Genomic DNA, 14,802 nt, shown 5'->3' on the forward strand with positions numbered 1-14,802 from the left:
ATTCACCAACAGCTTTCATTTGATATCCATATTGTTCAAACACATTCTAGGGTCCACGTGTTGGTCTCTATCTCGGGACCCTAGTCACGGAGCGGCATGAAAAATACTCTGAACTAAAGCATTCACCAACAGCTTCCATTTGATACCCATATTGTATATACACATCCGAAGGTTACCCGGGTCCACGTTTTGACCTATATCTCGAGACCCCAGTCACGGAGCGGCATGAGAAATACTCTGTACTAAAGCATTCACCAACAGCTTCCAATTGATATCCATATTGTACAAACACATTCTAGGGTCCACGTGTTGGTCTCTATCTCGGGACCTTAGTCACGGAGCCGCATGAAAAATACTCTGAACTAAAGCATTCACCAACAGCTTCCATTTGATACCCATATTGTATATACACATCCGAAGGTTACCCGGGCCCACGTTTTGACCTATATCTCGAGACCCCAGTCTCGGAGCGGCATGAAAAATACTCTGTACTAAAGCATTCACCAACAGCTTCAATTTGATATTCATATTGTACAAACACATTCTAGGGTCCACGTTTTGGTCTCTATCTCGAGACCCTAGTCACGGAGCGGCATGAAAAATACTCTGAACTAAAGCATTCACCAACAGCTTTCATTTGATACCCATATTGTATATACACATCCGAAGGTTACCCGGGTCCACGTTTTGACCATTTTCCCGGCAATTATTCGAATTTTTCTCACCTTTTAAACCTTCCCTAGACCTCCACGAATAATTCAAGACCAAGATAAGATAAATCCGTTCAGCCATTCTCGAGTTATAAGCGAACATAGGGACAGATTTTCACATTTATATATATAGATATATTATATAAAATAGTCCATAATTGTTAATGTTTGAAGAAGAAGAAAAATCAACTACTGATATCAACAAAATTTTAGCCGACTACTTGTTAAAGTTTACTTACTCTTTTACTTTACTCCAAATAAGAGTACTTTTATTCTCATGCGAATAACTCTTAGATGTATCTGCATGCATTCATATTTTAAATTTTTTTAGAAATATTAGTTTTAAAAAATGAGCAGATAAAAACTTCGAAAGTTGCTTATTAATATATATATAATTAATATGTATATTAAAGAACCACTTTGTAAATACTTAGGAAACGAGAAGAGCCATAAATTCAAATACCTTTAATATAACATATCGGTTAGCGGATTCTCCAGATATTAAGTTTTTACGATCTACGTTTTTTTCTGTAATCCAAAACCGTTATATGGCGATATCTCGAAAACTGCTTGCCAGGAAAATATATAATGTGGCTTTTTAGATTCAGAGACCGGCTTTACATAGGAATTGGATGGTCTGGTTATTGGGTAAAATACAATTAATTATTTGTAAAGCTCTGTTATTTGCGAATACACTTATACATACAGGTACATTGATTCAAATATATAGGTTCGGTTAGATTTGGGTTTTGTGGCAGTAGGCTTAAGTAGCCAAACTTACTTAGACCATATAGGTCCGTTGTGGTACCACTGTGTAATACGGGAACGTTACTGTTAGTCTTCATGGAACCAATTATACTCTCTTATGAAGCGTAGAATAGATTTTATTCCAACACGGGATAGTTGCATAAGAGAGTCAAAATGGTATTTTCTCAACAACCTTGCTCTACTCCTAGCTAAGGCTGGACAATTACAAAGGAAGTGTTCTGCTGTTTCTTCCTCTTCCTAGTCTCTACAACTTTTGCAGTATTCATGTGAAAATATTCCTAGCCTAGAATAGTGTCTACCCAACAGAAATTGATCAGTGACACAAGTCGTGGCCTTCGAGATGTTCTTTCTTGAGAGGTTAAGCAACTCTCCTGATCTTCTCTTATCTATTTGCAGCCAAATTAAACTGATTGTAACACATGTATTTTCTTCTCTCCAAGACCTTTCGGCCTCCTGGAAAATAATTTCTTTATCCTTAATTTGCAAGTTGCATTGGGACTTCCATGTTGCCTCTGTTTTCAAGATTCGGAAGAGTAGAACTCCTTTCTGGCTAGCTCATCGGCCCTGCAATTTCCTTCAATATCTCTATGTCCCGGAACCCATATAAGGCTGACCTTGAAGACAAAGCTGATATCATTTAGAGCTGCCGGGCATTCCTGAGCAGCCTTTGATCTTAGTATAATTGCCTCCATTGATTTGATGGCCGCTTTGCTGTCCGAGGAGATATTTATCGTAGTTCTTGTTACGGCGTGTGTGTTAAGGCACACAGTTACCTCCTTTATGGCTAAGACTTCTGCTTGATATATGCTAAAGTAGTCCGGAAGTCGGACCGATAGTTCTAATCTGAATTCGTTTGAAAAAACTCCATAGCCTACTTTATTTTCTAGCTTGGATCCATCCGTACAGAAATTTAATTCCCCTCATGTTATGTAGTATAGAAACGTGGCCGAACCGCCGGGTCTTCCATAGCGCCATACTATAAAGTCGAAGCGGTGAAGCAGCGGCCACGTGTTTTCATACCAGATTTAGAGCAGGTAAGTTGACTAGAACCTCGACCGCTTTATTAGGGGTGGTCCTTAAATCGCGGGTGATGCATAAAAATGCAGTTATTTGGACCTTGCTCAGCAGATTCGTTTAACTTGTCTGTTGATGGCAACCACTCAAGTATTATATATAGTAAAATAGGCCGAACTACCGAAGCGTAAAGCCAGTGTGTGATACGAGTTGTTAATCCCTATTCCGAGTTCCCTATTCTCTGTCCAGTTACTAAGCGGGATCATATTAGAGCGCTAAATATCTATGAGCGTGCTTGGATACTTGCCGTTAACCGCGATTGCCAAATCTTCAGCGTAAGCTGTGACGTGGCAACCCTCTCTCTTTAGGGTCAGTAGCAAGGTCTTCACTGCCAAATTCTAGAGGAAAGTGGACAGGACCCCTCCCTGAAGAGTACCTTTGCAGACATGTCATGCTTATTATTGTGTTGCCTAATCTTGCAGTTACTTTTCTTCTGACAAGTATGGTCTCGATCAGAATAGCAACATTAGATTCGACTCCAAAATCTTCTAAAGCACCCGTTACTGCACCTGTATTAACGTTGTTAAAGGCTCCTTCAAGATCTACAAAAGCACCCAAAGCAAACTCCTTTTCTGCCAGGCTCTTTTTCAACAACCCGACAAGCGAATGTAAAGTAATTTCTGTAGATTTGCCTTATATGTAGGCTTGCTGTGCCGGGGAGAACTCGCTGATTAGTATGACACCCAATAGATGCTCAACGATAATCCATTCTAGAATTTTGAGAAGCAAAGGCGAAAGATTGATAGGTCTTAAGTCATTAGGAATAGTGTGTGAGGACCTGTCTACCTTGGGTATGAAGAAGACTTTCGTCTCTCTCCAATTTAGCGGAAGGTAGCCCCTATTCTAGAAGCTTCTAACAGTAACACTAATGAACGGAGAGATTACAACCTTTGATTGCTATAACTCTGCCGGATAAATGCCAACTAGTCCCGGTGATTTATATGGACCAAACGTGCTAATAGCCTATTCAATTTTTTCTTTTGAAACCATTTGATTTTCTAGATTTGATTGCCGCCCATTTTTAGCAGAGTCATTAAGCTCTACCGGCTTGTTGCCTGGGAAGTGTGCGTCTAGGAGGATATATAAAGATTCCTTACTTGACGTGTTTCATTTATTTCACGGGCCAATGAGATAGCCTAGGTTACATTGTGTCTTTACAATTCTTCTTAAACTGCCGCCTCTGTAGTTTTACTCAATTCCATTACAGTAGTTTTGCCAGGATTCGAGTTGAGCAGTTTTAACTGTTTTTTGAATATTTTTAAGTTAACTTTGTAGGCTAACTAGTCTTCGGACCTTCTCGTGGCCTTGGCCAAATTGAATAGAGTCTTATTAGATTTTCGTAATGTTTGTCCACCAAGGTGGTTTTGTCTTTTCTCTATGGCGTACGACCGGCCACCAAGCTTCTAAAGAACTATTTATGGCTTTCGTTACCTGATTTACCAACCCGTCCTGTTCCCCGTTTGTGGTGGGATCTGAGTGGTATCTTTGGCAATAAAGCTCTTAATTTGTTGTTGTATACTTCCCAGTCGGTTTTTCGGTTAAATCCAAAATCTCACCTTGTTTTTGTTTTAAAGGTCGGCTCTAAGCCTAAATTCAGAGATGAATAATAATGACTCACCCCTTCCATTAGTGTCGGTACTCCCCTACAATTTATTGTGGGCATTTGCGTTACAGGAGACAACCAGGTGTTTTTTTTTTTTTTTTGAACTAACTGCCTCCTTAGCAAGGGCCCTCACCTCTGGCGAGACGTGCTTTCGAGGGCCTAGTAAGCGGAGGCTATCCAAAAGCTGTTTTTGCCCAGTTCCATGCTTGCCGCCACCAAATGTGCGCTGCTAAGCTGTGGAAGCAAGAAGTAAGTTTCTCTGAATCGGTCGTGTACTGCCTGCTGGACAACCGTTCTTCGCCACCGCTGTTTAATTCAGCTCTATATCCCTCTTCACCAAGTTCTACGGCAAGCACTACGGTATATATGAACGGTTGCGTTAACGAAACCAAATCGGACCTCCCAACCTTTTTTCGCCAGTGAGGCGAGTGTTTCGGCGTTGAGAAGTAACAACACCTGCCTTGTACCTTCTACTGGCTCCTCAACCTTCCTTACCTTCCAATTATGTGTTGGCAGGCCACCGTTGCATGACTAAAAATCTGCTCTATTTTTTCCGCTCCGCCGGCTTGACCGGCTTCATACTCAAACTCTGGGTCTGCATAGAATTTCTTACTTACTGACTGCTTCGAGTTTTGCTCTAGGCCAAACCTCATCGATTTTACTTAGGGCCAACCTGTAGAGTTGAGCTGACCTATTGTCCTCACAAGCGATGAGTTTTGCCCTACCATTTTCCTCTAGAACCTGTCGGTGAGCTTCGGTAATAGCTTCCTCAGTCCACCTCCATTTCTCCTTGGGGACAATCCCTTCCTCCTCCGCTCTGTGAACGGTGGCTAGTACCTCACCTCACCAGTACCTCACTACTTCGTTAAACAACGGGTACTTATGGCACCCCGTTGTTGATTTTTTGGCGACCCCTTCCCCAATGTGCTTAGCGGATCTTTGTCTTTTTGGAGCCGTATCCGCCGGTTTTCCCAAGTTGGATACCACCCTCTTTGTCCATTCTACAGACCTGGCCTGTTCGTCTGTCAATTGATCCGCTTGCAAGACATAGACTCGAATGACCACCTTCTTTTCATAATGGGCCTGCTTAGAGGGACTTGTAGAGTGTCGTACTAAAGAGGTCCACCTACACAGAGGTCCGTGTACACAGGTAAGACAAAGTGGCAGCCCGCACCATAGGAACGGAATGCACTCGATCAATACTGGAATGTATGTAAACGGGCACACTACCATCCTATCATAGAGTCTGATTAATGATTCGACTAAGCCCCCCACCACGACAAGGTGCCTACCTTCGCGGGGGTATTTAAATGTATAGTCTTTTAGTATTTTTCAGCGCTCTTGCGTGTATCTAATTAAGATTGCGCAGACTAATTGGAATAGAAAATTTAAAATGCCACTTCGAAGTAGCCCTGTTTTGTTTTCTATGAATGTGTTTATGCTAACAAATCTACAAATCTACGCACTTACTTCCACTTTTAATAATTCAAAGAGCATACAACTACAAAGAACGGCAAGTGCAATAAACCCAAAATTGCCACCAAAGCTAGATATGGATATGCAAATTTGTGAATGGATTTTAAAAAGCATATGTGAAAAATGTCAGTCCTCCATTTAATGTTTTTGTGACATCCTCTCCTGGAACCTCTGATGCTTCGTGCTGCAAGATTATATGTGCCACACTACTAATTTTATTATTATTATTATATTGAGGAAATATAATATATATTTCCCAGATACTTGATCTTAACCTAACGGAACGCTCTAGACCTGTTTTGGGTTGATGACTCCTTATGAAACAATGTCCAGCTAGGATAGACGCAGATGTGGAAATGCATGTGTTATCTTGCTTAATAATAGCTTCGATCATGGTTCGAGCGATTACACATATGAACCCCTTCGCTCATATTAGATTTGCTATAAAAAATGTTCTAGTTTTAATTACATACTAAATGGAGGCGAGGGTTAGTATAAGTATCTACCCCGTTATATAAGTAAGGAATCCTTATTCGCTGAGATTTTGTTGTCTATACTGTGTCTTGTGAGCTCAGAACTCATATAATGCTTGTTCTAAGATGCTTGGGTATCTCATTTAATTAAAGTTTTGGAGTTAATAACATCCAAGTGAAATGTTTCAGGCGCCGCTTGCGTGTCCTAGACGATAAAACTTCGACAAAGTGGTTCATCTAACGTTTGAAAGTTGCGCTATCGGTTTTTGTCACCCTGACAGTTAAAATAGCATCCGTAATGTGCCAGAAATTAAGTTGGTTAATAGTTAAGCAAACTTAAAATTATTAGTTGTTCACTTTAACAAATTTGAAAAGTATTTACAACATTTGAAAATTTTGGAAAATCGCCTGCTTTACATTATTTTTTGTAGGCATCGATAAGAATGAATGTTACGAAAAACATCCAGAGAAAGTTTTAAAAATTAAATCGAAGTTTTCACAAAGAAATAACTGCCGAAACTCGTGAAAATGCTCTAGAAAATTTAATTAGTAGAAGGTGCTACTGTAAAGCCAGTCGTGGAAGTAAGGCTTTACTAATGAAAAATATTCATACGCCCTATAATTTATAACCGAATTAAGTTGAAATCCAAACGCTAAATGGACCACCGAAAGCAATTAATATATATATTATATTACAGTATAATTTTTTTAATGGAAAAAGGTATATTCACATCATTCGTTTTATGTTTAGTTTGCCCTTTTTGTATTTCAATCATATTTTTACTACTTATTGTATAACGAATGGTTAAGCTTGCTAAGGATCTCTTACTTGTTCTTGTTCAAACTTAATAAAATGTTAAAACTTCGCTTTTCTTTGTAACTATGTGAGCAACTTATGTAGTTATATGTTTGTAAACAGATTTCGTTTGGTATTAATTATTCTAATGTGTAAGTACTAATTTTAATTCATCACTTGATTTTTGAATACACACCCTGATTCTTATAAATACTCATCTATACATATCGCTAGCTTGAGAACAAAGTAATTGGTTAAAATAAATCTGTCCAATAGTTGTATCCTCAAGGTTGGGTATTAAGCAACATTATCCATAAAGAATTTACTTAGCACATTTTCAACTGAAGCTAGCGATATGCATATGTACAAAAATAATATATATACACATGTAAATACGAAAAATTTATTAAATATGACATAATGCATATACAAGTATGTAGATATTTTGCATTTAATTGTAATTTTCAGTGTTAGAAAGTATTACTATCATTTCAGATATTTATGTATTTATTATATAAGTTTATATTTTTGAGTATTCAAACTATATACACTTGAAAGGCTTTGGAACTCACAAAATATTTTTTTTTTATATAATTGCCGTATTCTTGAAAACGCATCAATAAAGGATGAATTTCATCCGTTCATCGAGGCCCTCCTGCCATTTGTCAAATCATTTTCATATTCATGGTTCAATTTGCAAGCCGCAAAACGAAAGTACTACAAAAAACATGAAAAACGTATGTCACTGGAGGAGGAACGACATTGCAAAGATGAATTACAAGTAAGGACTATAGCAAATATGTTTGCATACTATATCAAATTACCAACAATCGAATACTATGTAACATACAAATCATTTCATTAACTTAACGGGTGAAATTAAAAAAAGAACATAAGCAAGGGTATTCGTTTATACGCTTAAATACATTATATATAGAGTTTACCACCTCGTAAACAATTTGTAAAAATTTTTATGTAAACTATTCTTCACAGTAAACTTTCGAGGAAAGGAATGCATATTTACTTGGGGTAAATTGTTATTGTCAAGCAGTTGATAAACAAAGTTTACAGAAATATTTCCCAGGTACAGATGTAAATATACAGGTACACTATTGGTAAATATAAACGTTTAGACGAATATCCCTAATATTATCAATTCGTTCTTAAAAGGTCTTGAACATTAGGTCAGTAAAATGTATGTGTATTTAATAAATGTATATATTACACATATATTTCTGATAATACTTAAGCAATAACTGCCTAAGTCAAAAATTCATACTTAAAAAAAGATGAAGTAGAGATTTCACATAAATATACAGGGCTCGGCACTCCAAGTGTAACCAAATAAAAAGGCCGTAAATTTAGTTTGGAAAATTACTTCAATTCAAAGAGAAAAATGTCTGAAAATAATACGAAATTAAGAATTAATTTACTTTTGCTCTACTTATGACCACCTTCTGCCTTCGCTATAGCCTTGAGACGGTCCAGAAACGAATCGCAAGCTGCCCGAATTGACTTGCAGGTATTATTATTGCCCCACTCGCGGACAATGGCTTTTTCAGCGCCTCGAGACTGGTGAATCTTTAAGTTCGGTCCTTGCTTTCCAAAATGGCCGAAGGAGAATAATCCATCGGATTCCGGTCTGGTGAATTTGAGAACCAGAATTTTGTGTGGACGTTATGAAGTTCACATCGTTGTTTTTTAGACAATCTGGGTTCACTCGAGCTGTGTGAGACGTTGCCGAGTACTGCTGAAACGTCCATGATCTGCCATAGAAATATTTGTCTGCACGCGGCTTCCAACCAACCTCCAGAATACTTTCCCGATAATATTTCGCATTTACCTTGACGCTAGGTGCGATGAGAACGATTGGAGAGCACCCATTGCATTACAGCTGCCCAAACCATTACCTGTCGCGGGTGCTGCCTCCTGTGGCCAACCCTATCGTTTTGGGAGCTTATGAATTGCTCAATTTGAAAAATTTTCTCTTGAGAAAACACAATGTTCGGAAATTTACCGCTTTCGGGCAAACGAAGCAACTTCTTCGCTCTCTCAAGTCTGACTTGTTGCTGCTGTGGTGTGAGTTTATGCGCCTTTTGAATCATGTATGGCATCTCATTGAGATAATTTTTCAGTATGCGGAGGATGCTACGGTCAGATATTTTCAGTCCTTTTGCAATTTGATTGGTACTTCGTCGGGGATTTCGCTCTTCACCGTTTGAAACATTTCAAGTGACGTTGCGATGCTACCAGTATCATTGTAACGAGTAATGGTGCGATAAACAAAAAATTTATTTATTCTAAGATGTTCGAGCTCACGAACAACTGCTGGTTGTGATTTTCCATCTAAATATTGTAATGCAGTCACACTATTACTTTTGAAACCAATTACTGATTTTCTTTTAACGCGTTTACTCTCGTAAAAATGCTTTCGCGCGCTTGTAAACAATACTCTGGACTATCATTTAGCTAACTAACAGAGAGTTGATGCCCGTGCATTAGCTGCGCGAGCGGTCTGAAGTTGGTTACACTTCGAGTGCCGGACCCTGTAGAGTTCTTTTTAGTATAATCCGGAAGTTAACGAGTACATAACTCAATTGTTCGACTATTGTTCGAATATTACTGGTGACCAAAAATACATATGAGTATACATAAATATGTATATCTGTAATTTGGATCTAAAATTTAATTTATCGCCTTCAAATTTAGTTTAATCCGAAGCGACACGCATGTGCTAGGGACTATTTTAATCCTTTAAACAACGACTACTATTTCATGAGCTCAACCGACCAGAATGCCTTTCTTGAAATTATAATTTGGTAATAAATCGCCGAGTTCCCAAGAGATAAATACACATTGACCTAAGGCTCGTGTTAAAATTCTTAAGCTCCATTTACATTTTGGTTGCTGAAATAAATTTTCCTATACCTCCAAGGGCAAGACTCGGTTCACTGGAATGAAAATGCTTGATTCTTAATTGCCCGTTGTTGCGCATATGCAACGAACTGCAAACTCCCTCTCCTAACTGCTCAGCTTAGTTTTATCTGTTTAGTATGCAGGGTGTCCGACGGCAGAGATAAGAATTATGTAAATAAAAAGCTAAATTAAAAAAGTATTATTAATAATACAAATTTGTTTCAATAACTATTACAAAGAAGGCAAGTGCGGATTTTATTTTTTTTTTTTAATTATTTCAGCTAAATATTCGGATACACTCTTGGTATCTGGCCTCACTACTCCATATCATTCGCTGAAGAAGTGATGTCGGGATGCCATTTACCTCGCGAACGATATTTTGTTTAGTGTTGAGATGGTTGCTGGGTGTGTTTCATTCCATAAACTTTACTTTTGAGATACCTATACAGGAAAAGTTTATTGGGGTAAGATCTGGCGACCTGGGCCTCCGAAACAACTTACAGTTTTGTCAGGGAAGAATTCACGTAGTATCGCCATGGTCTCTTTGGTTGTTCGCGGCGTTTCGCCATCTTGCTGAAACCATGTGTGCGTACTTAAGGAAGAAAGTTCTCCCATTATTGGCAGAAAATAATCGTCCAGCATACGTCGATAAAAAACACCGTCCACAGAAATTCCTTACCTTGACTTAACTTTCCTCACTGGGACTGTGAAGTGGCTTAATGTTTTAATAGTGGGTTCTGTCCTTAAAGTAACCAATATCGGCAGTTTTACTTATTAACACTCCATTTAAAAGGAAATGGGGCTTACCACTCCAAAAGATGGTGTTTACAGTATGAAATATCTCCAACATTGCCTAGCAGAAATTTTTACGCAAATTGAAATCGTTATGTTCAAGCATTTGCACGATTTGAATTTTAAATCTAAGACCCTTCCTCAGTACACTACATACAATAGTTTTTGGAAGTCGCAGGGCAGCCGTTACCTTGCGCACGGACTAACGCGGATTATCGTGAAAACTTGCAGCGACGAGTTTAATATTTTCGTTTGTTCTCGATGTCCGGCTGGAGAAAATATACGACTAGCAGTTGCACTCGAGTCGTTAGCTTTGAAGCACGCTTCGATTGCGAGCACATGTTGTTCATCCGTCCACTGCAACATCGCGAATAGCGAAGCAAACGCGATCCCCTTCCCGCTCATATGCTCATCGGTGAGGGAGAAACTTTAAATTTTAAACTTAATTCTGTCACCGGACTTCCTGTACTATATGTTTGAAATGTAATATTAGGAACATATGTATATTCTAGCAGTTGACAAATATTATCCTTCTTCCTTGTTATCTTATTTTCTGATGTTTTTTTACAAAGTCAAACGATATCAACAAGAGAAAGCGTAGTAAGTGTTAACCTCGCAAGTGGTTGGTGCCTTTTTTACTTTTAGGTTTTTTAGACTGTCTGAATGTAAGAATATATTTACGTATGAATTATGCATTGTATAAGCACTTTCATCCAAGTGAACCGAGTTAATTTTTTGAAAATATGACGTAATTTCCTCTTGAGATGCCAAATGAAAGCCGATTATGAAATTTTAAAGCAATCGATGAGAAAACTATGTAATAATATTGACCGTTATCAAGCATTCGATTGTTCTATATTTCAATTGTAAACACGCTTATTATTTATGTATTACACCTATATATATGCATGTGTCCATTGAATAGAATGAAAAAGCGGAGGTAAAACAAAAGTGGGCATCCCGTTTGCTGGGAAAGCTGCGTAAAGATATTACTCAGGAATGTCGAGAGGATTTTGTGCAGTCTATCACCGGAAAGCGAAAATCAATTTGTGTACTTTCGAATCCCGACCAAAAAGGGAAAATGCGCCGGATCGATTGCTTAAGACAAGCAGATAAAGTATGGCGTTTAGACTTGGTAATGGTTATACTATTTAAGGCAATACCACTGGAAAGTACAGACGGGGAAAGATTAGAGAAAAATCCGGAATGCACTCATCCAAGTTTATGTGTTAATCCCTACCACATCAATGTATCTGTTCGTGAGCTGGACCTATATTTGGCGAATTTCATCAATACACATGACCCACTGCACAGTCCAACATCGCCTTCGCCACCACCAACATCAACCGCGCTATTTCTTTATAATAGTGATAGTCATGTTAACGTCAACAGCAATAGAAATGGTAGTAACAATAACTTGAACGAGATTAAAAAAGACACCGAAATATGCAAACATAAAGGTATTCGTTATTCAGTAGTAATAATTCTTTCCTCCATAAATCTAAACGTATATATAGAAATTTTCAATGGGGACATAATATGGTATAACTTTTGCAGAGCCCAATTGAATAAGTTTCGGTGCTTCAAATGATCAGGAGGCTTCACCTCTTGAGGGAGAAGGGTTTTCCAATAAGAGGTGTTATTTTGATAAAAGATCAATGGTTTTGTTGCTTGTGTGGCACGTAGCGCCGTCTTGTTGAAAATAAACGTTGTCCAGAAAACTTACTTATGTATACTATTTTAACTTTAAGATTTTAAACATGGCCAGTAAAATCGGCGATGTTAAAAATTCTTTTAAAATTTCTTTTCTCACATTTCATATTAAATATTGAATTAACTATCATCAAAAATTTAAATATTCTTAACGCGTATTTTCAGGTGGGACGCTAGCGTCCCCCTGGAATATTGATGTACTCGTAACTTAAATATTTGATACATATTTAAAATTAAAATAGTTAAAATATTGAATCGACCCAACTCAAAAAATGAAATAGAAATGTACGTTAATTCTTTACTTTTATTATAATCAATATTTAACCAACCTTATATCAATATTTTTATCTTTATTATAGTCAATATTTTAGGTGGTATACTCCTGGTATACCACCCTTAATTCTTCATTAACTTCTTCTATACTATACATCAAAAATTTCACTGTCTGAATTTACCAACAGTGAAATATTTCAACTATCACTAACGTTAAAATAATTAATAATAAAATTAAAAATATAAATTAGTAATCGATCCAACTCATAAAAATAACGTCAAAATTTTGAGTTAACGTAGTTAAAAAAAAAGATGTTAAAATTTGAAAAATATTAAAATGTTAAAATTTTGATGCTAGAATTGTGAAAATGATAGAGTTTTGGCAATAGTTAAGTTAAAAATTTAATACTTTTAACTTGTCTTGTAATCCGGGAAATACATAGTACTACTATATAACTCCGGCCATAAAAAATCGTTAATCATCTCTCGATAGCGCAATCCATTCACCGTAACTGTTACTTTAGCTTCATTTTCGAGAAAGTAAGGTCCAATGACTCCGCCGACCACAAGCCGAACTAAACTGTCACACGTTGAGAATAAAGAGGTCAATAACTCTTGGATTTTCTGAGCCCCAGATCCGACAATTTTGCTTGACGAAGCCACCGAGGTAGAAATGCGCCTCATCACTCAAGATGCTTTTTCGATGGAATTCTGGATCATTTTCATGGATTTCAACTACCCAATCAGCAAAGGCCCGACGTTGTTGATGATCGGCCGGCTTGAGTACTTTTGTTAATTGGACTTTATAAGCCTTAAGTCCCAAATCTTTATTCAAAATACGGTGTAATGACGTTTATGGAATGCCTAATTCCAAAGGACGGCAACGACGTGCACGGGTTTTATTCTTAACATGACTAACTTGTCTCAACGGCTCGAATCTTTTCACCAGCTTCACGATGACCCAAAAATGTTCGAGTTTTACGAACCGTCTCTGCCAAATTTTCACCATTTTAAGTAAATTTTACGTCATTTACGAGCATTTAAAAAAAAAACTATTGAAATCGATCGAAAATTGGATCTAGTATAAGTATCCTGTTTAAGTAAACTTTAATTTGCGGCCACCGATTCAAAATTTTTATAGTAATTTTCAATTAATTTCATTATGATAAGACTAAAGTAGGTTTTGACATTGCCATATTATAAAGCAAATTACTTATTTAGATTCGAAACTATTATAACCCTACCCAAAGACCCAATTTGTATATGTTACATAGGTATATGGTAGGTACGAACATACGGTTTGTTAAGAATGACTTTTGACATAGAAAATAAATTCAATTTTTCGACTTCATTAGCAAAAAATTGCAATCTTTATGTAACTTTGACTTCTTTTATGTACTGACTCATATTTATTCACAGCATTTAAAGGCTACGAATAAAAAAACTTCAAATTCTTTGGAAAAACAACTATTTAAGCAACAGACACAAAAAACACACTATTCCGACACTGACAATAAACAGATTTTAAAATTTTTAATACTGGCTTATTTTATTAAATGCATAATGAGAATACAAAACAGAAGTGAAAGATAAATAAAGAGTGTTATTTTTTGCACTGAAGCCGAAAAATTTAATTCATTTTCTTTGTCAAAAGTCATTCTTGGCAAACTGTATGAAAATCCACTAAAAACCGAGCTCTTATAATTAGTAACAACAGAGAATGTTATTGAGATGAGAAGGCGCAAAAGTTACTGTTAACTTTTTTTAGTACAATTGAGATTTGAAAGGTTTGTAGTACGGGATTTTAGAACATCGACTTTATAGACATCACACTGAGTTTTCCACCATAAAAATTGAAAACACCACACACCTTTCACCTCAACACACAACACATTTCTCACATCGACATTAAACCAATTAAATTTTTACTATTTTCTTATTTTTGCAATAATAAGCGAATACGTAAAATTTATTACAAATTTTTTTTTGTTCAATTACATTAATTGATGTCAAGTTATATGTACATATGGTAGGGATAAATGTGCAGTGCGTTGTGACACAATGCTGTGGATATCTTACGTACGACAGTGATAAGTTTTAATACATTTTCTGAAAAGTAATTCATGACGTTTTTTCATTACATTAAAAAAAAATTAATTAAAAAAATAAATGAAAAAAAAATTGCCGCTGGGAATTGATATCGAGTCT

At 36.9% G+C, this 14,802-nt stretch overlaps 1 protein-coding gene across 11 annotated transcripts in view; it reads left to right on the forward strand.

Annotated features, from left to right (window-relative positions):
* LOC128869194 (nuclear factor 1 A-type) overlaps window positions 1-14,802 on the forward strand; it is a 193,782-nt gene that overhangs the window by 53,175 nt on the left and 125,805 nt on the right. For all 11 annotated transcript variants that reach the window (XM_054111704.1, XM_054111711.1, XM_054111703.1 and 8 more), the window contains 2 exons: window positions 7,526-7,681; window positions 11,534-12,068. In XM_054111704.1, coding sequence (XP_053967679.1) covers window positions 7,526-7,681; window positions 11,534-12,068 — 691 coding nt within the window. The remainder of the gene's footprint in view (window positions 1-7,525; window positions 7,682-11,533; window positions 12,069-14,802) is intronic.

Source organism: Anastrepha ludens, chromosome X, assembly GCF_028408465.1.
Source record: "Anastrepha ludens isolate Willacy chromosome X, idAnaLude1.1, whole genome shotgun sequence".
Classification (NCBI taxonomy): domain Eukaryota; kingdom Metazoa; phylum Arthropoda; class Insecta; order Diptera; family Tephritidae; genus Anastrepha; species Anastrepha ludens.